This window comes from Agelaius phoeniceus, unplaced genomic scaffold (assembly GCF_051311805.1).
Source record: "Agelaius phoeniceus isolate bAgePho1 unplaced genomic scaffold, bAgePho1.hap1 Scaffold_110, whole genome shotgun sequence".
NCBI lineage: Eukaryota > Metazoa > Chordata > Aves > Passeriformes > Icteridae > Agelaius > Agelaius phoeniceus.
Genome location: NW_027509876.1, coordinates 463,671 through 488,558, shown reverse-complemented (window position 1 = coordinate 488,558; position 24,888 = coordinate 463,671). Strand labels below are relative to the sequence as shown.

General features: G+C 51.7%; 1 protein-coding gene across 1 annotated transcript; it reads right to left on the bottom strand.

Moving 5' to 3' along the window:
* Positions 1-8,876: 8,876 nt before the first annotated feature.
* Positions 8,877-20,528, bottom strand: LOC129130717 (hydrocephalus-inducing protein homolog). Its single transcript, XM_077173050.1, has 13 exons — positions 20,496-20,528; positions 20,184-20,285; positions 19,276-19,485; positions 18,287-18,415; positions 15,261-15,438; positions 14,589-14,794; positions 13,729-13,862; positions 12,639-12,775; positions 11,865-11,986; positions 11,586-11,777; positions 11,068-11,220; positions 9,758-9,997; positions 8,877-9,500 (listed from the first exon to the last, which is right to left on the bottom strand). Exons 1-13 carry the CDS (start codon positions 20,526-20,528, stop codon positions 8,877-8,879), a joined length of 2,460 nt encoding a protein of 819 aa, XP_077029165.1.
* Between the last annotated feature and the right edge of the window lie 4,360 nt (positions 20,529-24,888).

Here is a 24,888-nt window from a genome sequence, read left to right as displayed (position 1 = left end):
TGGCTCTCAAGGCTTGGGGCAGAGTTTGAGCTTTCCCCCTCACATGCCCAGGTGCCCAAGGGCAGCTTGGTCAGAGCAGCACAGGTGAGTGCCCAGCCTGACAGAAGGAATTGCTGTGGCAAAGGGGAAGGAAAGAAGCCCATGCTGAGGGCTTCAGCTGTACATTGGTTTCACTTGGCTCTGCTGGCACAGCCAGGCAAGGCGCTGGGCTGTCCCTGACACATCCCACAGTGTTCCCTACTGCACAGGACAGCCCCTGCAACAGGAGCATGGCACAGAGGGCTGGGGAGGGGCTCTGCAGCTTCAGAGCACTGCTGGACAACAGGGGCAGGGAGAGCAGGGACACCAGGGCAGTTTCCAGCCTTAACACAGCCCCAGGGGCTACTCACATTATTAGGCTTAAGTCCTTCCCTAAGCAAAAGTCGAGGTGTTGGTGTCCTTCCTGGGAATCCAGATGCCATTGTGAAGTGATGATGTCACAGATGAGTGACAGTGCCTCAACAGAACTGGAAGGAACAACAATGGAACTCTGAAAATCCAGAACCCAGTTCATGGCAGACTCAAGGGATATACTGGTGCTAAAGATTTTCTATGATTTGAAAGTAGCTATGTGCTTGTTTGGCATAAGCAGCTAGTATTGTTAGGCCTCTAGTTGGACTTTATTTGAACTACATGGTGACCTTGTGCAATTCAAAGATGGATCATACTGAAACCTGGAGCTAAAATGCTCAACATTAAAAATACTTAGAACAATCAAAGCTGTAGCTTAAATATTATTTAAAAACAGCTTGAGTGGACCTCCTCTTCTTAAGGCTAAACAACCCCTGCTCTCTCAGCTGCTCCTCACAGGACTTGAGAGAGACTGGAGTGTTATGGTTAATGGCTTAAATATTGCTATAAAGGACTTTTTGCCCATTGTGACAAAACTGTATAGAGAAGCTGAGACCCCCAAGCCCACCCTTCCCTGAAAATGCCTCCTGACTGGAACTTGGCACTGTGAGTTAAGCTGCCTAAGGGAACTTGAGACAAGATAAAGCTGACACTAGCATCCCATTAGCTCAGGTCTGGGGAGAAGTGAACAAGGCTGAGGGAGAAAAATACATGCCCACTAAAGCCAGACCCAGCAGCTGTGCTGAAAACCAGCTCTGTCTGCCTTCAGGCTGGGGAAGTCATAGCCACAGACTCGTCTGCTGAGGCCAGGTTTGCACTCAAACCTCCCATCAACAGAGGGGGGAGGAGGAAATTCTGGGCGTGTGGCACAACCTCTGCTAAGGGGCAGTGGACACCCATCCTCCCTCAGGCAAACTGGCTCAGCTCTAGAAGCCCCCAGCCCCAGAAGGCCACATCCAGGGGACCTTCCCATGAGGGGCAGCTGAGGGGGTGTCATAACCCATCAAAGACCTCCAAAGTGCCCCCAGAGCCATTCCTGAGGCCTTGCACCAGACGACTGCAGGGCATGCAAAGTAACACAACTGATCTGAAAAGCCACAACCCAATTCAGGGCAGACTCAAAGGATATCCTAGTGCTAAAGATTTTATATTATTTGAGAGTAGCAAGAGACAGAGCCAAACTTGCCCCACCCCAGGGAGCGACCTGGGCAGTCCCACCTTGCCCAAATCTGCATTAATCCTTTGGAGTCTTCCATTTTGTGAGGCCTCACCACAGAGAAGACCAGAAGAGGATTGAATGGGATGGGATCCATGGAATGGTGATATTTTCTACTAAATCTCTCTCTGTCGCTCTCTTTCTTCCCCCCTTCCCAGCTCCCTCCCTCCCCCCCTCCTTTTGCTATTTCTTTATCCCTCTCTCTTCCTCACATTTACTGTTCCATAAAATCCAAACTATTGACTTTGGCACATGGTCATGTTTTGCACCTTAATCCAGGGGCATCTCCTTAATAATTTTAATAACTAGATCATAACAACCCCCTGAAACTTGAACAGAACTCATTCACCTATAAGTCATTTAAATAAATACTATAGGAAAAAATGGATAGACTAGTAGATTTAGGAAATGTTGCATTTCTTCGGTGAGACAAAAAGCACCATCAGCAGACCATATATTGTTCATCCCCTCAGCTGTACATGCCACCAAACTGAAGACTGGCATTATCCCATCCTGTATTTCCCTCTGGCATTCTCTTTCAGAGCAGAGATGTGACAAAACCAGAAAGTACAACTTGAGTCAATCTTTACCTTCAAACGAAATTCAGGACTCCCTCACAATGACCAATGCTTTGTAAGTTCAGGACTCCCTCACAGAAACCAATGTTCTGCGAATTTAGGAGTCCCTCACAAAGACCAATGCTTTGTAAGTTCAGGACTCCCTCACAGAAACCAATGTTCTGTGAATTTAGGAGTCCCTCACAAAGACCAATGTTTTGCGAGTTTCCGAATTGCTCACAGAGACCAATTCTCCACGAAATCACAGGACTCGTAGAGACCAATCTCTGCGAACCATTCGCTTGGCTAATGCCGAGTGCGAATGAGCAGCAGCGCCGGCTGAGGGCGCTGAGGCCACGGCGCCGTCACAGACGCTGAGGGCCCGGGCGCGGTTACCGGGCAACCGCGGCACCGAGCCTGGGGCCGGCCCGGCCCGGGGCCCGGGGCGGTGGCGCTGGGAGGGCTTTGGTCTCGCATCGGTCCTACTTCGTTGCTCCCTCGCTTCCCTCTCGTTCCACCCTCGATCTGCCCGTTTCCCCGCCTGTTTCTCCGCTCGGTCCCCGCCTGTTCCAGCCCCGGTGCTCCCTCGGTCCCCGGACACAGCGGGCTGGGGTCGCTCCCGGGCCCCGAGGCAGCGCTCGATGTCGCCAGAGCCTCGGCCCCACCTCTGGGCTGCTCCTCCACAAAGGGAAAAACCCAGGGTCTCAACAGTTTGTGTTCAGCGATAGTACAAGTGGGAATCAGCCAGCTGCAGGTCCTGGGCACTGACATTAAGCATCTCGTTCTTCTTAGGGACACTCAAGTAGCAGGAGTAATTTTCTGGTGTAATGTTTGGCACCTAATCTGCAGCCAGGAATCAGTGCTCCAGATGACTGAAGTTCTCCCATCCTGTATTTCCCTTTGTCATTCTCTTTCAGAGCAGAGATGTGACAATACCAGAAAGTACAACTTGAGTCAATATTTACCTTCAAACGAAATTCAGGACTTCCTCACAAAGACCAATGCTTTGCCGGTTCAGGACTCCCTCACAGAAACCAATGTTCTGTGAATTTAGGAGTCCCTCACAAAGACCAATGCTTTGCCAGTTCAGGACTCCCTCACAGAAACCAATGTTCTGCGAATTTAGGAGTCCCTAGCAAAAACCAATGTTTTGCGAGTTTCTGAGTTGCTCACAGAGACCAATTCTCCACGAAATCACAGGACTCGTAGAGACCAATCTCTGCGAACCATTCGCTTGGCTAATGCCGAGTGCGAATGAGCAGCAGCGCCGGCTGAGGGCGCTGAGGCCACGGCGCCGTCACAGACGCTGAGGGCCCGGGCGCGGTTACCGGGCAACCGCGGCACCGAGCCTGGGGCCGGCCCGGGCCGGGCCGCGCTGCTTTGCAGAGGACATTGGCACTTTTGCTGCTGACTTGGCTTTAGTGCTTTCTGAAGGGTCTTTCTGTATTTATGAAAGATTAAAATGTGGTGATAAAGGCACCTACGGCACTGCTCTTTGTATAGCACTAGGATGCTATCCTAGCTGGAGCCTCAGCAGGGGCTGAGGGAGCTGGGAAGGGGCTGAGCCTGGAGCAAAGGAGCTCAGGGGGGCCCTTGTGGCTCTGCACAACTCCCTGCCAGGAGGGGACAGCCGGGGGGTCGGGCTGTGCTCCCAGGGACAGGGACAGGAGCAGAGGGAACGGCCTCAGGCTGGGCTCAGGCTGGGCACCAGCAGGAATTTCCCCATGGAAAGGCTGCTCAGGCCTTGGCAGGGGCTGCCCAGGGAGCTTGGCAGTGCCCATCCCTGCAGGTGTCCCAGGAAGGGCTGGAGGTGGCACTCAGGGCTCTGGGCTGGGGACAAGGTGGGCATCGGGCACAGCTGGGACTCCGTGCTCTCAGGGAGCTTTCCCAACCTTGATGATTTCATGAGTCTGTGATTCTATGAAGGGATGATTCAAACCAGATTTTATCTCCAAATATATCATACACAAATATTACAAAGGTCAAAATTCACGGGAAAGAAATTTAAGATTATTCTTTAAGATTGAAATAATCATATGTCAATGTTGCATACAACATTGTTACATACAATATTGTAAAGCCGTATAAAAGAAGAGCTTTGTTACCCTTGTAAAATGATGGCTCAGGCCTGCTGCTTCAGCTAAGTACAGCTAACAGCTAGCCTGACAAGTTCCTGTGAGAAAGGAGAAGAAAGAAGAAGAAAGACTTCTACCCACAGCTTCTATCCAGGAGACAAGAATGTAAACCTCGTTAGGGAGGAAAGGTTTTGACTAACATGTACTTTAGCAACTACCAACCAATGAACCGAATTGCAGTAAATTACTAACCAATTAAAATGAAAGACAATGCCTTTAGAAAACCATCTAAATGTGAGCTGTGAAGAATAAAGATGGGCTGTTGTGCATGAAGATAGCGACATGTAAGGACAGCATTACATGAACTACCCTTGGGTTTAACATCTTCAGTGAAAAGTTAAACTGGACCTGTCTATTAGGAAAGGATTATTGGTTCAAATTTTCTTGTCCTTGAAGAGAATTCAAAAGTCTTTCTAGATATATTACTGCTTCTGTAAATACAAACACCTTCATGTTAACATGTAGAGATACATTCTGATTAACATTATTGACAGACCAATGGAAGAGGAAAACTAATCAGATTTTATAGGCTGACTTCTTCCCTCTAATACCTGGCCTTTCTGGCTGAGATGCCAGACTCATGACCATACTGCTTAATTCTTTTTCAGTTAAAGATGATGCAGAGTTGTGAGAAAAGCTGTGCCTCCAATGAGGCCTGGCCTTGTACACATCTAGTAAAAAAGATATTTCTGTGTTTGAAGTTTCTCAAAAGGCAGATCTTTGCTGTGGAAATGCAACTCTCAGTCAGTGACTGTGTTGGCAGAAGATGAAATAAAATGCAGCTTGTGCCTTTTCTGTGTTTATCTTTTTGTGCGCGGGTTTTAGAGTTTGTTTTGTGTTGCTGCCTTTGCCCTGCTCTTTTCCCCGCGGGTGTTTTGGGGGAGCAGAGGTGCAGCGGCCCCGGGGGCGCTGTGGCGGCCGAGCCAGGCGAGCCCAGAGCGGGCCGCATTCACGGCCGCAGGGCCCTGCTGGGATCCATGGATAATGAGAGGATTGGCCCGCGCAATGAAGGGATGACTATTGTGTGAATATTAAGAGAAGCTTTATTGATGTGTAGTTATGTCATTGCACTTTAAATGTCCTCTCTTCTCCCCATAGTTTCCCTTTATTGTAGGGCTTTCCCTCTGCCCTGTGGGCGGCACAGGCCCCTGCTCTGGCGCAGAGCTGCTTGATTCCTTCTGTCTGATAGGAGGCAGGAGCCTTAGCTACTGTGTTTGTGCGCCTTGAAAACGTGTTGCTATAGGGTTTTTTTAAGTTTATTTCGTTTTCTGACTAAATTCTGATTGTTTTATATAGTTTTACAGTTACTGGAGAGATTGAAAAGCGGTAAATGCAACGCCTTATTACCTATCAAATTTTAACATGGTCTGATATTTTTAACAAGAATGCTAACAAATTTGCCATATAAAATGATGCCAGATACAGTCACAAAAAGCTGTTGGGTTGTTCAGCAATATGCTAAATTGCACGTTATTATATTTATTTTTCAGTAACCCTGCACTTTAAAAAGTCGTACTGAATTTCTGTTTCCATGGAATTTGCAGTTCCCATGAGTTTTTCTCATAACTGATTTACTTAGAATTCTAATATGCTTTTTACAACTTTAATCCCTCCAGTACACCCTCATGCTGTTATTTCATTTATGGCTTATTCACCTTTCAGTTGTCTAACAGATAATAACCAGTGAAAACCTTCATGAGATAATACCCTCACAAGAGTGAGCTGTTTCAACATCAGAACATAGGAGCCTTTTTTAAATGAATGAAAAGGGGGAGATGTCATAGACAGGTAGAATAATGATAAAAGAAAGGCCTTATGAAATCAGGCCTTGTTCTGCAATATTAACAGCTGGCCTGTCATCTCTTCTAAGTGCAGAGAAGCAGTTACAAGTTCCCATGTGAAGCTATTTTGAGAATGAGAGTTCGTTAACAATCTGTTCTGAGGGTGAAAAACAAATGTACCTGCAACAACAAGGATTTGTCCCATGAGAATCAGTGCAGAGAACAAGTAAACAATACAATAGAGAGATTTGATGCACAAGTAAAATATATTTTATTAACCAATAGCGTAATTAGAAAGAAATCTATTAAATAAAGTTGGACACGAGGTCTGAAACTGTATAAACTGAGTTGAGTGAATAAAGAATAATCTTTCCCTGCCTGAAAAAACTGAGTCCCAAGAAGGGGTAACCTCCCCATCAGCACAGATGATACCCAGTCATTGTGGAACATCATCATCTGACTGTCCCCTCTGTAACTTTGCTTTGCATCTCCAGCTGAGATGACTAAAGATTGCTTTGGTCTCTACATTTTTGTTCAGGTTTCTTCTTCACCTTCTCCTGAGGCTTATTGGTCTTCTGACCTTGGTTTCCAGCTGCATGCTGGAACTTGTTTCCCTTCTGGATCACAGGTATCTGCACAGTACCCTGAACTCTGTTCCAGTAGGAGAAATTCTGCTGCAATGACTCATAGATCTGAAACCTCTGGATCAAGTTCTCCATCTCAGCTGCGTCCTCTGGGATTTCAGTTTCTCCCTTCTTTGGGGCTTTGGTTCTCCCCTTCTTTTGGGCTTTGGTTCCCCCCTTCTCTGGGGCTTTGGTTTCATCCTTCTTTGAGGTTTTGGGTTCCCCCTTCTCTGGGGCTTTTGCTTCTCCCTTCTTTGGAGCTTTGGTTTCCTTCTCTGGGATTTTGGTTGCCTTTCTCTCTGGGGATTTAGTTTCCTTTTCTGGAGGTTTGTTTTTCTTCTCTGGGGGTTCGGTTGCCTTCTTTAGGATTTTCGTCTCCTTCTTCTCTGGGGGTTTGGTTTCCTTCTTTTCTGGAGGTTTGTTTTTCTTCTCTGGGATCATGGTTTCCTTCCTCTCTGGAGCCTTGGTTTCCTTCCCCTCTGGAGCCTTGGTTTCCTTCTTCTCTGGGGGTTTGGTTTTCCCCTTCTCTGGTTTTGGAGGTTGCTTCCCCACAGAGACACCCTTCTTGTCCTTCTTCCGCTTCTCTTCCTCCTTCCGCCTTTCTTCCTCCTTCCGCCTCTCTTCCTCCTCTAAGGCTTTTGCCTCCTCCTCACGCTTTTGAGCCAGCTGCTTCAGCTCCCTTCAGCAAACAAAACAGAAAAAATCGCTGAGAGTCCCCACCAGAAACTTGGGCTCAGCAGTCCTGGCCGGCCCTGCACTTCATTCCTTGACCCTGAGGCCAGGCAGAACCACGAGACCATTTCCGTGAATTTTTCTCAACCCACAGAGGTTGGGAAGATCCCAAGTGATGCCATTGGTGCAAGGGGACCTCCAGGAGCAGCCAAACCTGAACCTTGCCATCATAAGGTCTTGGCTGTGCAAGCTCCCTCTTAAGGCACAGCCAGACACCTCCAGCCCACTGCCAAAGGCTGATCCAGCAGCTCTCTGTGCTGATGCCTGAAAATGCTCTTTGTCTCTTGATTTCCCAGTTTAAAGCAGATCACAGATTGCTGACATCTGCTTATCTCTCCGACCAATTCTCACTCAGCTCATTCAGCACCCCTCAGGGCACAGCCTGCTCCTTAATGAGAATAATCCTATCAGTCAGAAAGCAAAGGCTGCAGGAACTCCTCTCCTGCAAGACAGGCTCTTGTCAGCCAGATTTCCTGCAGGAACCCAGCTGTGAGCAAGCAAACCGGTGCTCTCTGCCATGAAAGCCATCTGAAACAGCCTCATCTGTCTCCTCCCCATGAAACCAACTTCAGCCTGGGCTGAAGGAAGTGCTGATACACAGACTTGCTTTAACCAGCTTCCACTCTCAGCTCCACACTTTGCCTGTGTGTCCTGAGCTGGGCTGCCTTGCTGGAGCTGAGCTTCTCCTGGGCTGGCCTACTGCTGCAGCTGAAGGGGAGCCTAAAGGACGTGAGCTTCTGTGGGTGGTGTCCCACCATAAGGAGAAGCCTGGCAGATCAGCATTGCAAGGACTTGCAATGCTGTGGCAGGAGCAGGACCCAAACCAAGCTTTGCTCTGTGCCCCACACCTGCCCATACCACAATGCCACTGTTTTGGTGAAGGGAGATGATCAAGAAGGTGCAACTCAACACCATGGACCTAAAGACACCTCTAGAGGCAGTGCCAAGGCAAGCCCAGAGCCCAGCTCCCTGCAGGCAGCATCTAAGCCAGGAGGGCTCAGCACTCCAATAGAGAAGAAGATCTTCTGTCTCAACAGAAGAAGGTCCTTCCTCTCTTGGGAGCCAGGGAGCTCAGAATGGCCATCCCTGTGCTGCTTCTGGCCTTTGCTATCCAGCACCTCTGAGCTCAGAGTCCTTGGAGCAGGGAAGCCCTCCAGGGACAATAACCCATGGAACAGCAGGAACCCATGGAAGCCTTACTCACTTTTTCCTCCCTATGAGCTTCCTTTCCAGTGCTATTTTATCCACTTCTGCTTTCCTCTGCAGAGCTTTCTCTCGCTGCAGTTCTTTAGCACAAAGAGGAGAAACCATGAGTGACTGCAAGCTGACCTGGGTGCTCTGGGTCAGCTGCAAGGATTCACAGCTTTTCCTGACCCAGCCTATCATCCCAGGAGATATTGGGGAGCTTATATCCCCCCCCAGAATTCAGACAATCCCCCAAGCTATGGCCGGGCAGTAAAGTCCCCATGCCCTCGGATCCCAGGAAAGGAGACTCGGTGAAAGCAAGATGAGATTGTTCTTTTGTTGCTAGGAAGGTGCAAATATAAAAGAGCCAGTGATATTAGATCTGGTCCTATTGGCTGAGAAACTCCTCCAGCCCTAGTCTTTGTGGCTAAGGGACACAAGGAAATATCCTGATTATTTCCCCAGTCTATGGCAGGCAGATAGGAGCTTGCTTTGGCTACACTCAGGGTTGGTAGAGGATGCCACAGCCCTTCAGCCAAGAGCTCCTCCACCAAGCTGGGGAACAGGCAGCTGCTAAAAGAATGGGCTTTCCCTGGAGAGCAAGGTGACAGAGAGAGTTCAGGGTGTATGGGCTGGACCACAGGCAAAACAGACACCACCAAACCCTCACTGTTTTTCTGACCTGCTGCTGCCTTGCCCATGGCCTTGGCCTCAGCCCTGGCCTTGGCTTCTGCCATGGGCTTGAGCTCTGCCTGTTGAGCCTTTGGCCTCCTGTGTGCTTCGTGGTCCTGCAGCACCTCTGGAGGCAGTGTCTCACCCATGGCACGTGGAGGCATAAAAAAGCTCTTTTGGTACTCAGACCTTAGTGACATCTGCAGGATCTGTATGTGGAGGGAAGAGAAACCATACGCAAGATTCCTTTTCTTGCCTTTCATCACACAGACTCAATCAACCCATTTTCTGTCTCCTCCCTTCCTCCCAATAACACCAACTATTTAGTTTAGGTCCTCCCACAGCATGTCAGCAGAGCTGGCTTTGCCCTGGGGATTGCCTCCATCTCCCTGGCACAAGCCTGGGAATGCTGGAGTGCTGTGAAGCTTGGGCAGCGTGTACATGGGGACCAGACCTGCCTTCTCACCTTCTCCTCCTCAAGGTACTGCTCATCAAAATCCAGTGAGTGAGACTCAGTGGGGAAGTTGCATGGGTTCTTCACCACCACTGTGGCCTCCACCCCATTGCTGTCCACCAGCATCCCTCCCATCTTTAGTGCTGGGGGTCTGAACTCCAACCGTGGCTCCAGACCTTGTCCTGAGAGGTGCAGCTTTAAGCGATTGCTGCTCCCACAAATGATAAACTCCAGCTCATTCTCGTAAGACCTCTGAAAAGAGGAAAGTGCAGAAAACTCATCCATGAAGTCCCAGGTGACAGGACCCCAAATACAACAAGGCTTGCCCCAAGGTCAGGGTGTTATCAGTCCCTCCAAGGTGAATGGAAACCAGATATTTACTTATGCTAGGGACTAGAGCATCTGTAGTAGTCTGGGTCTGAGTAACTGGGATGAACGCTGGTGTGCACTGTAACTGGGTATTTGGGAATCAGATGGATGTATGTACAATGGACTGTCAGACATTTTCACCTAGTCATGCAGGAGTGCAGTGCTCATGGGAAGGGCCCTCAGGGTTACAGTGTCCAGACACAGTCCTGGCACTGCTGCATCAGGCAAACACCAGCTCCACGAGAGAGGCAAATGAGCTCTCACTGGCAAGAAATAAGGGTCATCTTCTCTGCTTAGTGTCTGGCTCTGGTCCAAGCCAGACACAAGATGGTTACATTTCTTGAGCAATTAAAAGATCCCTGGGACTGTGTGTGGCACAGAAGCACTTTGTGGCCATGCTGGTACATGCTGCCAGTTTCCGAGACCCAGCAGCCACAGGCAAACCACTTTTGGGAATGCTTTGTCCTTTAAGCTGAATCCCCAGCTGGACAGGAATGTGCAGGCAGGCCAGAGCCCCAGGGACTGCTGGCAGCACCCCACTACAGGTGACCGTCCTGCTGTGCCCAGGAAGGTGGGTGGTAGCTGTTTGGTCTGTCAGTCCTGCAGCAGGATGAGCCATTCCAGGATTATCCTCTGTGGGTGGGCAGCTGCTCTGCACTGAGTGTCACAGCTGCAAATACAGCCAGGCAAGGGGGAGGCTGAGGGGAGTTGGGCACATCCCCCCCATGTGCCAAGAGGCAGCCTCAGAGCCCTGGTGCTCTCTGTGCAAGCTCCCTGTGGGCATTTCAAAGCACATCTCACACGAGTGCTCTGTGGGGTGAACTGAGCCACGCAGAGTATGGGGCTTGCAGAAAGCTCCCTGTGAAGGCAGAGCTCCTACCACACTCTCTGCACCAGGCCCTCATTTCCAGACAGCCCTGACAGCCTCCTGGGCTGACACCCGCCAGTCTCACCTCCTCCTCGGGTGTAAACTGGATTTGCAGATCCTGCCACTTCCCTGGATCAAGGGTTCCTTTGGAGGGCGTCACGTCAAAGGGACAGGGCTCATCCACCAGCACCTGCAGCTTCTGACGTACGGCTGGTGTCATGAATTTGAGGTGACTATTCTGGGCACAGAAACCAATCATGTGAGGTCTCCTCGTGTTCTGAGACACTGACACGGAGCTGAGAGCACCCACAGCCAAACCAAGTGTGGCCCCAAAGCCCAGAGCTGGAGGGAAGCCCTGGAGACAGGGCAGGCAGATGGGGAACTACTGTCCTCAGAGGAGGAAGAGGAATGGGTGAAGATGGCAGCAAAGCAAAGCATCAGCTAATGGAACAGGTTGAGGCAAACCAGCCTTGATCTAGACCCTCAGAACTTTCCTCAAACACACTGTAGACCCAAGTGCTCAGGCAGCCACAGGAGCAGAAAGAGCAAGAGTCACAAAGAAAACCCGACCAAGTTCCGTGTTCAATGTGGCCTGTGCTTTACCTTCAGAGCAGGCTTGTTGGAAGCAATGAACCATTTGCAGGATTCTGGGAACCGGTTGTAGAGTTGGATGGTCTCAACCTGGCACTGCCCAACAGGGATGTCAGAGAACTGCAGTCTGTTCTTGGTGAGGGTGAGTGACACTTCAGACACAGTGGCACGGATGCGGATGCTGTACATAGGGCCTTCTGTCACCTGGAGAAGGACAGAGGATTCAGCAGAGGGTGCGGGTGACATCTGCTGCTGTGCCCAGCCTGCTGCCTGCCCCAAGAGCTGTGGTACCTCTATGGGCAGCAGCACTTCCACGTCACCATATGGCTTGTGGGCACTTTCAAAGCGCACGTCAAAGTCCACGCTGTTGTTGGGGGGCAGGCAAATCATCTGGTCCAGGCCCACGCTGAAACCTTGAACAGATGAACACAAAGCAGCTGAGATACACACAAAACACAAAATGTGCACAAGCACGTTAAGGCCTTACAGGTGTCCTGGCTGAGAGGTCTGGCAAAAGCCCCACGCTGTGCTGTGACCTGGACAAAACTTAAGAGTGCACCTGAACACCCTTCAGACACAGTGAGCCACTGTGTGATGGAAGGGCAGCCTTGCCTCAAGGCCTCTTTGCCTCAAGGCCTCTTTTGGAAACCTCTTTTGATCCACCAGAGGATCTCACAGGCTGCTTCCTCAATAAAGACTGAATACAAGTGCTGTGACAGTGTGAACTCCAAACAAAGCACTTCCAAAACACAGCAGACCCCACTGGTTGGCAAAACAAGCCCACAGAGTGCCCAAAGAAACTTGCTGCTCGTGGGAGCCAAGGGGGGAAGATGCTGAGAGGTGACCAGGGAGATGAGTCCATTGGCCCCTGCACTGAAGCGTTGGGGCAGTCGCAGGCAGGCCAGGTCCCTGGGCATGGCTGGCCAGGAGAGCTCTGCCTCTAAAACTCCCAGCAGGGGCACTGAGAAGAAAAAGCTCAGAAACCTCCCCAGGTTCAGGGGCTTAAGCTAATCTGTCTGAGACACCTCCTTCAAGGCCACAGGAAGTGTCTCCAGCACTGCTTACCTGTGTCCTGCAGGACAGATACATCGACCTTGAAGGACACATGGATCTGCCCAGGGTTGGTGATCTTCAGAGAGCGTGTCTCAGTGTAACCCCTAAGGACAGGGCCCATGTCCAGGACATACTGGGGCAGCTCAACTCTGCAAGGAATAAGGACAGTCCTTAAACCACAGCCTGGCTACACATCCAAGTGGATGGAGGATACAAATACAGTGGCTATTTCTTTATTCACTGCTGTAAAAACTCAGCTCAAGCCCATGAAACCCTTAGCCTGACCACCTGGCAATGACTTTGGGAAGTCAGGAGGAGTGCAGGCCCTAGGTTTGATCAGCTACTAATGGTACCTGAAAATAAAATTAGTTTAAAATGGACACTGGCCACAGCTCGTCTGCCATGAAAAGCCAGTCTAGGTGAGTCCACTGGGCCTCCACTGCTCTCAGTGGAACTGCCTAGCCTGGTGGACAGCCTGAGCCTGAAATTGCTTTGGGGTCTAGGAATAAGGTTTGCCTGCACAGGAAATCTTCATTGCTCTGCAACCAGACCACATGAGCTGCTCTGCAGAGCATCTTCTTCCTGAATTGAAGCCTCCCGTGCTTGTGCTGCATCATGATGGTGCAAAGGGACAGGCCATGTCACCTGCCCTGCCACCCCACCAGGATTCAAACCATTTGATGTTGGGTTTTAAAGGGTTTGTTGACATGTGCAGCTCCCTTCTCCTTTTGTTCAGTGTCACAGCTGCACAGCTGTTAGTTGGAAGCAAGACTTCAGCTGGGAGTTGTCTCCTTCAGAGCTAGGCAGCAGGGACAGAATCTATGCTGTCTGGAAGGGCTTGAAGGTCTGCACTGGGTCCCCCAGCTCTAGGGACAGAACCCCACAGCTGTGGGGAGCTGAGCAGTCCAAAGCTCAGCGTGGTGCTGGGGAAGGGAGGACACTCCACTGCTCACATGCAGCGTGTCACAGCCACCAGGACCAGACCCTTTCTGAAGTCCAGGCTGTTCCCAGCTCTGCAGAAACAGGGAGCTCTCAGGAGAAGGGGACATGGCTGGGTGTTCCCAAGGGGCACCTGGAGATGGGGATGGGAGTCCCTACTCACTTGGCAAGACTCTGGCACAGCTCCTTGTCAGGGAACCTGCTCTTCAGGGGATGGGATGTGAGCTTTTGCTGCAGCTCCAGAGCAGCCTTCTCCATCAGCATCCTCATCATCTTTATCTGCAGCTGAGAGTCTGACTGAAGAAAGGGAAGACAGTGGCTGGTTAGCAAAGGTCCTTCCCAAAGCCCAGCTTGCACCTGAGAAAGGATCCCACCCCACTCTTGTTGGGAGGGGGTGTGGGGTCCTCCTGTCTGGCTGCTCAGTGCCTGTGACACCTCCTGCTCTCTTAGCCAGGACCTCATCTCCAGGGAAGTAACTCCAGCATCTTTGCCTGCCCAGACACTGTCAGCAAAGCTGATCTGGCCAGGCAGACAGACAAGCCAGGAATCTTCCAGAGCTCCAGATACTTGCCTGCCCCCAGCCTGTACCAAGGCAGCTTGGACAGCAGCTGTCTTGAAAGGGAACTGGGACCAAGCTGGTGCCTCTTGGAGATGAGCACCTCCAGCACAGCCCCAGGGCACAATCAGGCAGCTGCTGTTAAGGGCTGTAAATCTGGCAGGGCTTGGGTTGGGAACAATGAACTCCCCAGCAATGACCTGCATCTCCCTCAAAGCACCATCAACTCCATCCCTGGAGCATGGCCTTCAGGATCTCTCCCTGGGCTAGCCAGGAAGCTGGTGCAGCCCCAGAAGAGACATGACCAGCGGGGCAGCCCTAGGGGCAATGCTGAGGTGACACAAGGTTGTCAGTGGGCAGGGAGGTCCCAAGTGTCATCAGGGCACCAGGAGCTGCTGTGGGCTGCAAGGGGCTCAGGTGACATGGAGAGGGTGGCCTGTGCCAAACGGGGCTGCAGCTGTTCTTACTACAGTGCCAGAGGCAAGCACGCTGGGCTGCAGGTCCTGACTCTTTGGGTTCTGAGTCTTCAAGGTCTGAGTTGTCGGGGTCTGAGACTTCAAGATCTTGGTCTTCAGGCTCTGAGGCTTCTTCAGAATAACTGACTTATTCCTCTGATTGTCTTGTTGCAGGGGTTTTATGAGCTGTTTCAGTATCTTCTCATATTTTTCATTTCCTGAAGGAAGAAAACATCCACAAAGAGAAGTGTGAGCAAAGTGCCAGTCCCATTGAAGCTGGGAAGTCCCTGCCTCCCAACACTGGTTTCTACCAGAAAGAAATCCCTCAAGCCATCTATGGAAAGTGGATGCTGCTGTTCCTCTCTGAATCTCATCCCCTGCAATGTCACACAGATCCAACCCTGCCAGAAGCCCTGCCAGCCTCTCTTACAGCTTTCCCAAGCCTTTCACTCTAGCCATCGTCCTTCAGGGATGAGGATGGCAGGCTCTGCAGCTTGGCTCCTGGGACAAAGTCCACATGGCATCCTCTGCTCAAGACTCATGAAGCAACCAGGGGGCTTGACTTGGTCTGGGAGTCCTGCAACCCTTCAGGCTCGGTGGAGGTTGGCATGAGCTGCCCTCAGGGCCTATGGTAGGGAACAAAACCAGAGGGGCCTTTCCTGAGGGCAGACAGGCAGTGCCCACCTCTGATGCTCCAGGGCAGGTCCAGACTGATCATGGGAAAGGATGCTTCTCCTTTCAGGCAGATATTTTCTGGTTGCTGGTCACCCACTTTAAGCTGATAAGTCCTGCTGAAGGCTCCTGGTAATCCTGGCATGTAAGAGAATTTCAGCACTCGCTTCTTGCCAGGTGCAAGGGAACCCTGCAGGGATGGGAGAAGAGGGAGGGAATGCATCAGAGTGTTTGATGAGGGATGGCTCAGGGGACAGACAGGCTGAGGAGACAGGTTCTCATCTAGAAGAAACCATCAGACCACATCACCTTCATGATAAATATATTACAGTATTGGCTTTCACAATTGTTAGAGTAGATACTATGTGTTTTATAATGATGACTTTTGTAAAAGAAGTTTTGCTAAAGTTTAGAGTTCGTTTAATGAGAATGTTATGTTGTGATACCAATGTTGGTGAAGAGTTGTTGCAATATTAACATTTAACCAATGAAGGAATGGAAACCTGTTGAATGTGTAAAAAAGTAACAAATGACCTGGACTAGGACAACTGCACATACTCCAAAAAGGCAGGACAGAGGAGGAACTATGTTAAAAAGTTTGAGAATGTATAACCATTTGTAAATATGCATTAGGCTGATGCAATCCCCAGAGTATACAAGGGCTGTTGCTGTGTTGACTGGTGTGTGCCTCTGGTTGTGGCTAAGTACCCAAGTCAAACACCCAGCGCTTTTACTTCTACTTTATTGACTATTTCTACTATTGACTACTACTACTTCTACTTTATTGGTCCCCTGTTGTCTCTTATTAAATTTTCTTTAAATTTTAACTGAGGAGCAGGCTTTGTTACTCACACCTTCTACCTTCCTTGTGACCAAAAGGTCGAGCCTCTGACCCTGGGGTGCAGTTTGTTCTCCCCAGGGCTCACAAGGCTGCAGCCCCAGCACAGCCTGATGTGAGCACAGTCCGATGTGAGCACAGCTCTGCTGCTGATGGGGTTTGCCCTCTGCCAGCAAGAGCCTGCCTCATCAACAAAAGGCTCTTCTGCTGCCGCTGTGGAAGGGAAATCCCTGCACTGAGCAGGGCCAGCAGCTCCTCTTGTCCCTTGCAGGAGACAGGCATGAAGAAATGGGGAAGCCAATTGGCTTCCTCTTCCCACCGCAGGGAGGGACAAAGGCAGGAGCGCTGCTTCGGCTCAAAGACATCCGGCAGGACTGAGAAGCTTGGACAGCGGTGGGATGCTGCTAGTTTCTCTCCAGCTCTTCCAGCCCCGCTGCACCCTGGCCCCCTCACTGCCCCACAAAGCCGCTGCACAGCAACAAAGCTGGAGGAGGCAGGGAGCAGCAAGCCTACTAAGGATATGTGACCACACAGCCTGGGTAAGGTGACCCTCAGAAACACTCCAGTGCCAGCACAGCCTGAGATCTCAGCCATCGGGGTCCCCTGAGTGACTGTGAGCAATCAATTAAATTTTTACTTATGCCTCAACATAGGTTATAAATCCACTTTCTAACGTGGGGTGAAAAGTTACTATAGAAGCTGTAGACGTGCTGGGAGCCTTAACACATCCCATGTGTAAAGGAGGTTGTTAGGAGAAAATGCAGACAGGCTCTGTGTCTAGGGGGCTGCAAGAGATTTCCCCCTTGGAGGCGGACAGACCCCAAAGCCCAGGAAAATTTTGCCTGTCTGAGCAAAAAAGTCCTAAACGGGCTGAGTTATGGGAGAAATCTCAGCATATAATAGCAGTTAACACAGACAGTTTTTCCCTGCCACTTTTGTTATTTTGTTGGGCTGGGAGCAGCCGGAGGGTCCGGCTCCCTACAGAACCACTTCTTCCCTGTCTGTCTACGCTGCTGTCGCCGCTTCCCCGCTCGCCACGGCAACCCAGTGCTCCGCTGTTCCGCCGAGGGAGCAGCCGCCGTGCCCCGACCGGGACAAACCGCGGCTGCTGAGCCCGGCCCGGCCGCAGCCCGCGGGACCCCGCTGCCGGCCCATGGAGCCCGGCCCCGCTGCCGGCCCATGGAGCCCGGCCCGGTGCCGGCCGATCCAGCCCGGCCCCGCTGCCGGCCCATGGAGCCCGGCCCCGCTGCCGGCCGATCCAGCCCCGGCCCCGCTGCCGGCCCATGGAGCCCGGCCCCGCTGCCGGCCGATCCAGCCCCGGCCCCGCTGCCGGCCGATCCAGCCCGGCCCCGCTGCCGGCCGATCCAGCCCGGCCCCGCTGCCGGCCGATCCAGCCCGGCCCCGCTGCCGGCCCATGGAGCCCGGCCCCGCTGCCGGCCGATTCAGCCCGGCCCCGCTGCCGGCCGATCCAGCCCGGCCCCGCTCCCGGCCGATCCAGCCCGGCCCCGCTGCCGGCCCATGGAGCCCGGCCCAGTGCCGGCCGATCCAGCCCCGGCCCCGCTGCCGGCCGATCCAGCCCCGGCCCCGCTGCCGGCCGATCCAGCCCGGCTCCGCTGCCGGCCCATGGAGCCCCTCCCGCCGCGGCGGGCACGCACGCTGGTGCGGTTGGCAGCACTTGCTCCATCTGCTGAGCAGGAGCCGACACAGCGCCTCAGGGCTCTCGCGGTGACGCTCTGTCCCTGTCCTGTGTTACTCTCTCTGTTTCTCATTTTCTCTCTTTTCTGTCCCCCCTCTGGTCGGGACCATGCCATTTCTTTATCAACAAACAGTTTTCAGATACACTACTTGCTGGGTTTGTGCCTTATTTTCCTCTGAGAAATCTATCAAAAAGAATTCTCCTCTGCTCCCCTTCCAGCAGGACAGGACAGTGACCCACGCACCTGTGCCTCCCGCCGGTGTCTGCCTCTGACAGCAGAGCCACCCACCGGCCAAGGCTGTGGGGGAGTCTGTCAGGAGAGCACTTGTTTGACCTTCTCTGGCCCCAGCAGAAATTGCTTACAGCCCTGTCTCTCTCATGGCTGGGTTTGGGGTTTTCCCTTCTGACTTTTTTCCCCCTTCCCCACCTCCCCCCTTTTTTCCCCTTTAACACTCTCCTGGGCCACCTGACACAGGGCTGGGCTCAGTCACTTGTGCTACTTACAGTGGTGGGGTTGACCAGAAACACACCAGGCAGACACTTGTCTGCAGGGCTAGGCTTTAGCACCCAGTTGAATTCAATCTTGCCGCTGTTCACCAGGGTGACATCGCTGTGATGAATTTCATTAAATATCTGGAGAGAAGGCACAGGAGAGGGAAGTTACAGACCAGGCCTGCTGCTGGGAATCTCCTTCCTCCCTCCTGGGCTTGAAAGCAGACACATCATGGGAGCAGGGACCAGGGAGGAGATAGGGGCACTTGGGAACCTGGGGAACCCCCAGGCACAGGGCACCTGCACAGCACCAGGCAGCTCTGGCAGCACACAGAGCTGTGGTAACAACCGTGTGAGGGCCAGCAATAAATGAACCAGGGCACACAGGCCCTCTGACCTCTGAGGGGTCACCAACAGCCAGGAGAAACAGAGACAGCACTGAGGCATTCCAGGAGAAAAGGCACCTGCATGCAAGTATTGGCAAGCAACATAGATGCAACAAGGGAGTCACCCAGGGCAACACAGACAGGGCCAGCAGCTGGAAATATCTGTGGGCTTTTGACTGGAAAAGAGTGAAGTGGGGATTATTCTGGGACAGTCTCTCCAACGGTAGTGACTGGAAGCCCAACTTCTTCCCTTGATTATTGTGTGGATTAAGCAAGAGCTTTAGACAAGAGCATCTCCTTGGAGGTCAGGCTTTAGGTGTGGATCAGCAGAGAGATGTCTCAGGGACACACCCCTCAGAGCACCCCCACTGGGAGCCTGCCTGCCCCAGGAGGCAGTGTTAGGTACCCTGAAAAAGAGGCATTCCCAGCATTGTGGAGAGGGTTGGAGATGGCCATTTTAGAGCAGCTTGGATGCCAGATGTGTCCCTCAAAGGTTGGGCTTCCAAGCCCCAGAGCCAACAAAGGGGCTGGGAAGGGAGCCCTGGAGCGAGGTGGGCAGGAACCTGCTGGCCGTGGTGCCAAGGCAAGGAGCTGTGCCAGGGATGTGTGTGGTACCTGTAAGCCACAGTTGATCTCCTGGGGCCTCACGGAGTAGCGGACACGTGAGATCTCCCCGGTCACCAGCACCTCGTAGGTGGGGCCTCCCTCCACGTGGCACAGCGCCGTGACATCGGAGATGGTGTTGAGGTGGCCAGAGTAGGTGAAGGAGACCTGCTGGCTCTCACCTGGCTGCAGCACACCTGACATTGGCAGGATACTGAAAGCCTGGATGGAAGACAGGAGAGATTGAGCTGTTGAGCATGGCAATGGATGCAGAAGAGCATCTTGGAGCAAAGTGCAGCTGTACCTGGAGGGGCCTATTCCCCAAACACTGCCAGAATCACCCTCATCTCATCCTGCATCCATGCCACTGACCAGTGCAGGGACCATGGGGAAAATCTTCTCCCACACTCACAGATCAATGCATTAATTAGTACATTACGTGAAAGTGAACTGGGATGTCTCCTGGCAGTAGAAATTCTCTCTGATGCACAACTTGCCTTTAAAAAGCATTTCTTCCTGCTTTTAGAAAAGGAGGAGGCTCAGAGTGAGAGCTCTCGGAGCTGAGCGAAGGACTCCAGCCCAGCTCATCTGACTCCTGAGGCTCTTCCCCTCTCTCTGATTTAAATGCTGCTTTCTCAAGGTGCTCCAGCAAAAGCTCCTGCAAAAGTTTCCTATGGACCACCTGAGGAGTTCCAGGGGGAGCAGTGCCCTCCATAGGTGCTGCAAAGTGTCCTTGGGCAGCCCTACAACGTGTCCTGCATGGCCTCTCCAACTACCAGTTGCTTCAGCAGCACTTTGTGATGGGCCTGCAGGGATGGGAGGCCCCTCTGTGGCCAATGCTGAGGCCCACCAGTGGCACTGGCAGCTCCAGCCCTGCTGGCCACACTGACAATGTGCAAGTGAGACAGATTCCCTCCTACCTTCTCTGCTTCGAGGGAAGGCTGCGGTTCGTCCACGGAGCTGCTGATTCCCTCAAACCCTACTTGGAGGCGGGGGAATTCAGGAAGTTGATCTGATTGCACCTGAAAAAGAAGCCATTTTCTATGCTGGGAGGAAGAGACAGCCACTTTGCAAAGTCTCCGTTTGTAAGACAGCTCCAGGGCCAGCAGTGCAATAGCAGCTCTGGGTGAAAGCAGAGCCCTGCAAACAGGGAGTCTGGCTGCCTTGGGAAGAGGCTCCATGGAGATCAGGATCATCCCAGCTTGCTCTGGGAAGGAAGCTGGAGGCCTTACCATGATGATGCAGAGAAAAGCCTCATCTTTCATTGTGAAGGCAAAAAATCCCACACTCAGCACAGGTCTGTAGGACCTGAGTGAGCTTCTCCAAGGAAAACTCTCCTATTTCTCCCTCCCACATAGCCCATGTCCAGCCACTGGCCCTGCTGCCCAGCCCACTGTCAGGGCACAGGACAGCAGGGCAGCAAAAAGGGAGGTCAGCACGAGCATGACTTGGTGGTGGCAGGCTGGGGAGGCAACACAAGCAGCAGATGTACAAGAAAATCTACCTTGTCTCTTAAAGACTGGGTAAAATCATCCACTTCTTTCAGCATTCTGGCTGCCTGCTCCTGTCTCATCTTGAAGCGTCTCCATCGAGATGCTGGGGACTCCAAACTGGTATTCTTCCCTTTTGGTGGTTGGGGTTTGAATTTAGGTGGGCAAAGCTCATCTCTGGAAAATAAGATAACTATTGTGAAAAATGCCAATCACTTGTTTTCAAAATTTTAAAAGTTTAATAGTAATAAAATGGTTATAAAAATAGTAATACAATTAGAGTAAAAATAATTTGGACAATTTGAATTAGGACAACAAATGGGACAACAAATACAAAGAGTTACGGACGTCCGGGTACCTTTTTCTGGGCAGCACGAGCCCGAAAAAGGACCCCCACTAACAAAGGATTAACCCTTAAGAACAATAGCCCGTTGCATATTCATACACTTCATACAGGATGCATCAATTCCATTCAAACACAGGATTCTGTCTGGTCTTCATCTACTTCTTCCTTCTAATCCTAACAGTGCCTTCGAGGCGGGAAGAAGTTCATTTCTTCTGATAAGAGAGCAATAAATTCTTTTCTCTGAAAGATTTAGCTGTCCTGTGGCTGCTATCTGGTTCGAGTGCCTCATTCCTTTCTAAAAAAAACCCCACTGACATAGTTCTTCTTGTAACTACAAAAGTTACCTTTTAATTACAAGACTCCAAGGACTAGGAGCCCTTCATCAAGGTGGACATGGTCTCAGGCCACAGAGGTCTGAGAAAGCAGCTTTCACCCCAGCTTTCCTTCCCAGGGGAAACCACTGTGGGGGCTGTGCAGCACCAAAGTGGTGGAAAACCTATTCCCTGAGCATCCAGCCTGAGCACAGCTGCTCAGTGCCATTTGTCAGATGCCAGGCAAACAGCTTTGCTCTTGGCCAAGTACAAACAGGACACAGCAAGAAGAGCTTCAAGGGGAGGGCAAAGGTGCACATACCTAAACCTGGTCACCTCGCTGTCGGAACGGAATGACCAGCGGTACTGGACGGGCAGTGGGCTGCAGTTGGTCATCTCCAGGGAACGCACTTTTTTAGTGCCAGCCATGATGCAGCCAAACTCCACGGAGCTGGGCTGCATTTGGAGATTTGGGAAGTGAACTTCTCCCTGAAGGGTGATATGCTCCACAAAAGGATGGCCCCTGACCATGTCTATCTTCAGAACCTTCTCTTTTTTCCAGCTCTTCAAATCCAGTTCATAAGCTGGGTCAAACACCATGTAGAGATGACAGGTCTCCCCTACATCCACTCTCACAGGCTGCAAGGAGATGAGCAGTAATTAATCACCTGTGGGATGATGTCCCAAGGTCTGACAGCATGAAACAGTCAATGCTCCAAGTGACCCCAGCACGGGCTTCTCAGTTCATGGTTCATCTCTCTCCAGCAGGGCTCTGGCTGCAGGCACCACAGTCCAGTCCAGGATCCCTCAGGCTCCCGTTTCTGTGCTCAGCCCCAGTACAAGGGGGTGGCTGCTGGAGAGCTGGCATGGCTTTCCAGGAGACACCTTCCCTGCATGGCTTGCCCAGACCCAGCTGCCTGCTCCCCTCTCCCTGTGCCTTAAAGCCAGGATGGATCTTCTCAATTCAGATAAGATTTTGATTCCTTCAGCAGCTTTGCTGATGCAGCTCAGGCCAGCCCACTGCTGATGCTACAGAATAAACTTCTTGACTCAAGGAGCTCCCAACAGAAAGGCACCACCACATCCCTCCTCTTCAGACCCCACTGGAGGAGGCCAGGGCTGCTCACCTGGCCACCTGGGAGGGGCTGCTGCTCCTTATCACAGACCAGGAATGGCTGCTCCAAGTGCAGCATGAGGTCCAGTGGCAGCAGGCAGGTGTTTTTTAAAGACAAAGGCTGGTACTGCAGTGTCAGGACATCGCTGGGTTTCTATGGAAACAGGAGACAAGGAAAAACAGCCTCAACTAGAAACAGACCTCCTTCTGCTTCTGCTGCAGCTCACATTTTTCAGCCTCACGAGTGCATACATTTCTATTTACTCTTTCTATTTGTTTCTACCCTTCCAGGCGGTATTTCTTGACAGCAGATGCTTTTCATGTTTAGAAACCACAGCATCCTCTGGAGGACAGGGAAAACTCCCAAGTACAGATGAGGGAATAGGCCCCTGAGAGGAGGTGGCTGCTTGACCAAGATCTAAAGCAGAAAGTGAATCCAGGCCATTTGTCTCCACTTTTGTCTCTCTATTGGGCAGAACAGCACTAGAGGATCTTCACTCACATACAGTCATTTCTCACAACCTTCCTGGCTCTAGCAGCCTCAAAAAGCACTTTGTCTGCACCACGGGTCCTGCAGCCCCTGCTACAGGGACAAGGTGTCTGTGGTCTCAAAGCTCTGATCAGCCTGGGCTCTTCCTTCCTGTCTGAGCATTGTGCTGGGCTTCCTGCATGGTTTAGAGAAACCAGAGACTTTGGGAAACGACTTCTGCATGTACTGATACCAAACAGGTGCTGTGCCATAGTATGCAATAAATCAGTTTGGGTGTGTGGCATTGAGCAGAACCCAGGCAGAATCAGGGAGAGCTGAAAAGCTTCTCAATTACATCTGAACTGCCTGTTCCAGGGATTCTGTACTTCACTGGAAGCCTGGGAACCAGAGGAGAGGCCTGAAACTACAGAAACCAAATCATTAACCATCTTCTCTTTTTCAGACAACTTGCAGGAGGCAGAAAGATGATGCTGGAGTTGGGATCCAGAGACTAAAGGGCACCTGCTCTGCCTCAGTGTTATCATCACTGCAGTTGCAGGATGCCTGGGGGTCCTTTGAAGCAGAGGAGGCTTAGGGAAATGCACAGAGCTGATCCATATAGCTGTACCATCAAGCATCCATGCCAACAGCACAGAAGGCAAAGAGACACAGGAGATGTTGGGTTTTTCCTTGTCAGCCTGAGGAATTCACAGGAATCTCCAGTTTTCCCAGCTTCCCTGCAGCATCAGTGTAGAGACATCACTGTGTCTTGGAGGGTCCTCAAAAGCCTCCCTTTACAGTGAGCACAGAAACTGGCATTTCTCTGGGGTGGCCACCATCTCCTTGGCACTGCAGCTGGAACTGCACTTTTGCTTTGGGGAAGTCAAATACCAGTCTCATCTCTAAAAGCATCTTCACTCACTTTACAAAGTGCCTCAGGAAGGGTAAAGAGGGGCTTTAACACAAGCACACACCCCCCCTCAGCCATGCTGTTAAAATGCCAGCATGCAATCCAGACTTACCTTCTCCACATAGAAAGAGAATTGTCTGGCTGATACTTCTATAGAGGGGTGAATGAACTGACAGGTAATGATTGTTTCTATTATCCTCTCCATCTTGGGGGATGTCCCAATGATGGCTTCACAGAACACATAATCCTGCACCTCCTGCAAGCAAGAGTCACTTGTCACCAGTGCGTAGTGGCAGGGCACCCTGCAAATGCCCTGCATTGGCTCTGCACCCACCACGGGCCCTATTCCTGCCACAGTCACAGTCCCTGCCCCCTTTTCTTCCTGTGCTCAATTGTCTGTAACACTGCACCCCAAAAGCACAAAAGGCACTTGTGAGAAACCCCCTCCCTTGACATGGCTTTTGTTTTACTCCGTGCTCACCCCAGATAAACCACTCGGCACTTGTTTAGTTCACTTTCTTTTTGGACTCCTAGTCTAAGTGTAACTTATTTCTCTGCCCTTCTTTGCTGACTCAGCATGCAACACTGCTTGCCCCAAAAGAGCAATATTTCCACCCACCCCTGCTTTGGGATCAGCACTGGGTTTTGCTAGCTGTGGAATCACAAGAAAGTCTCAGCTGCTCTGATGGTGGCCAGCAAGGAAAGCAACTGGTGCTGCCACAGAAACGAGTAGCCTTAAATCAGTTTTGTGAAGGCCCCTGCTCATTTCCCCAGGCAAATGTCAAGGGCCTGTGGAACAAGCCCAGAGGAGGGGATCTCACCTGTGGGATGCGGGAGAAGCCTCGCAGCACCATGTCCTCAGACTGGCCTGGCTGCAGGTCCATTGACAGTGGCTCCAGCCCAAAGACGGGGCTGGCACGTTTGGGGCGCTGGGAATCATCCTTGGCCCTGGGGCTACTGAGGGTTGAGACACTCTGGCCCCCCT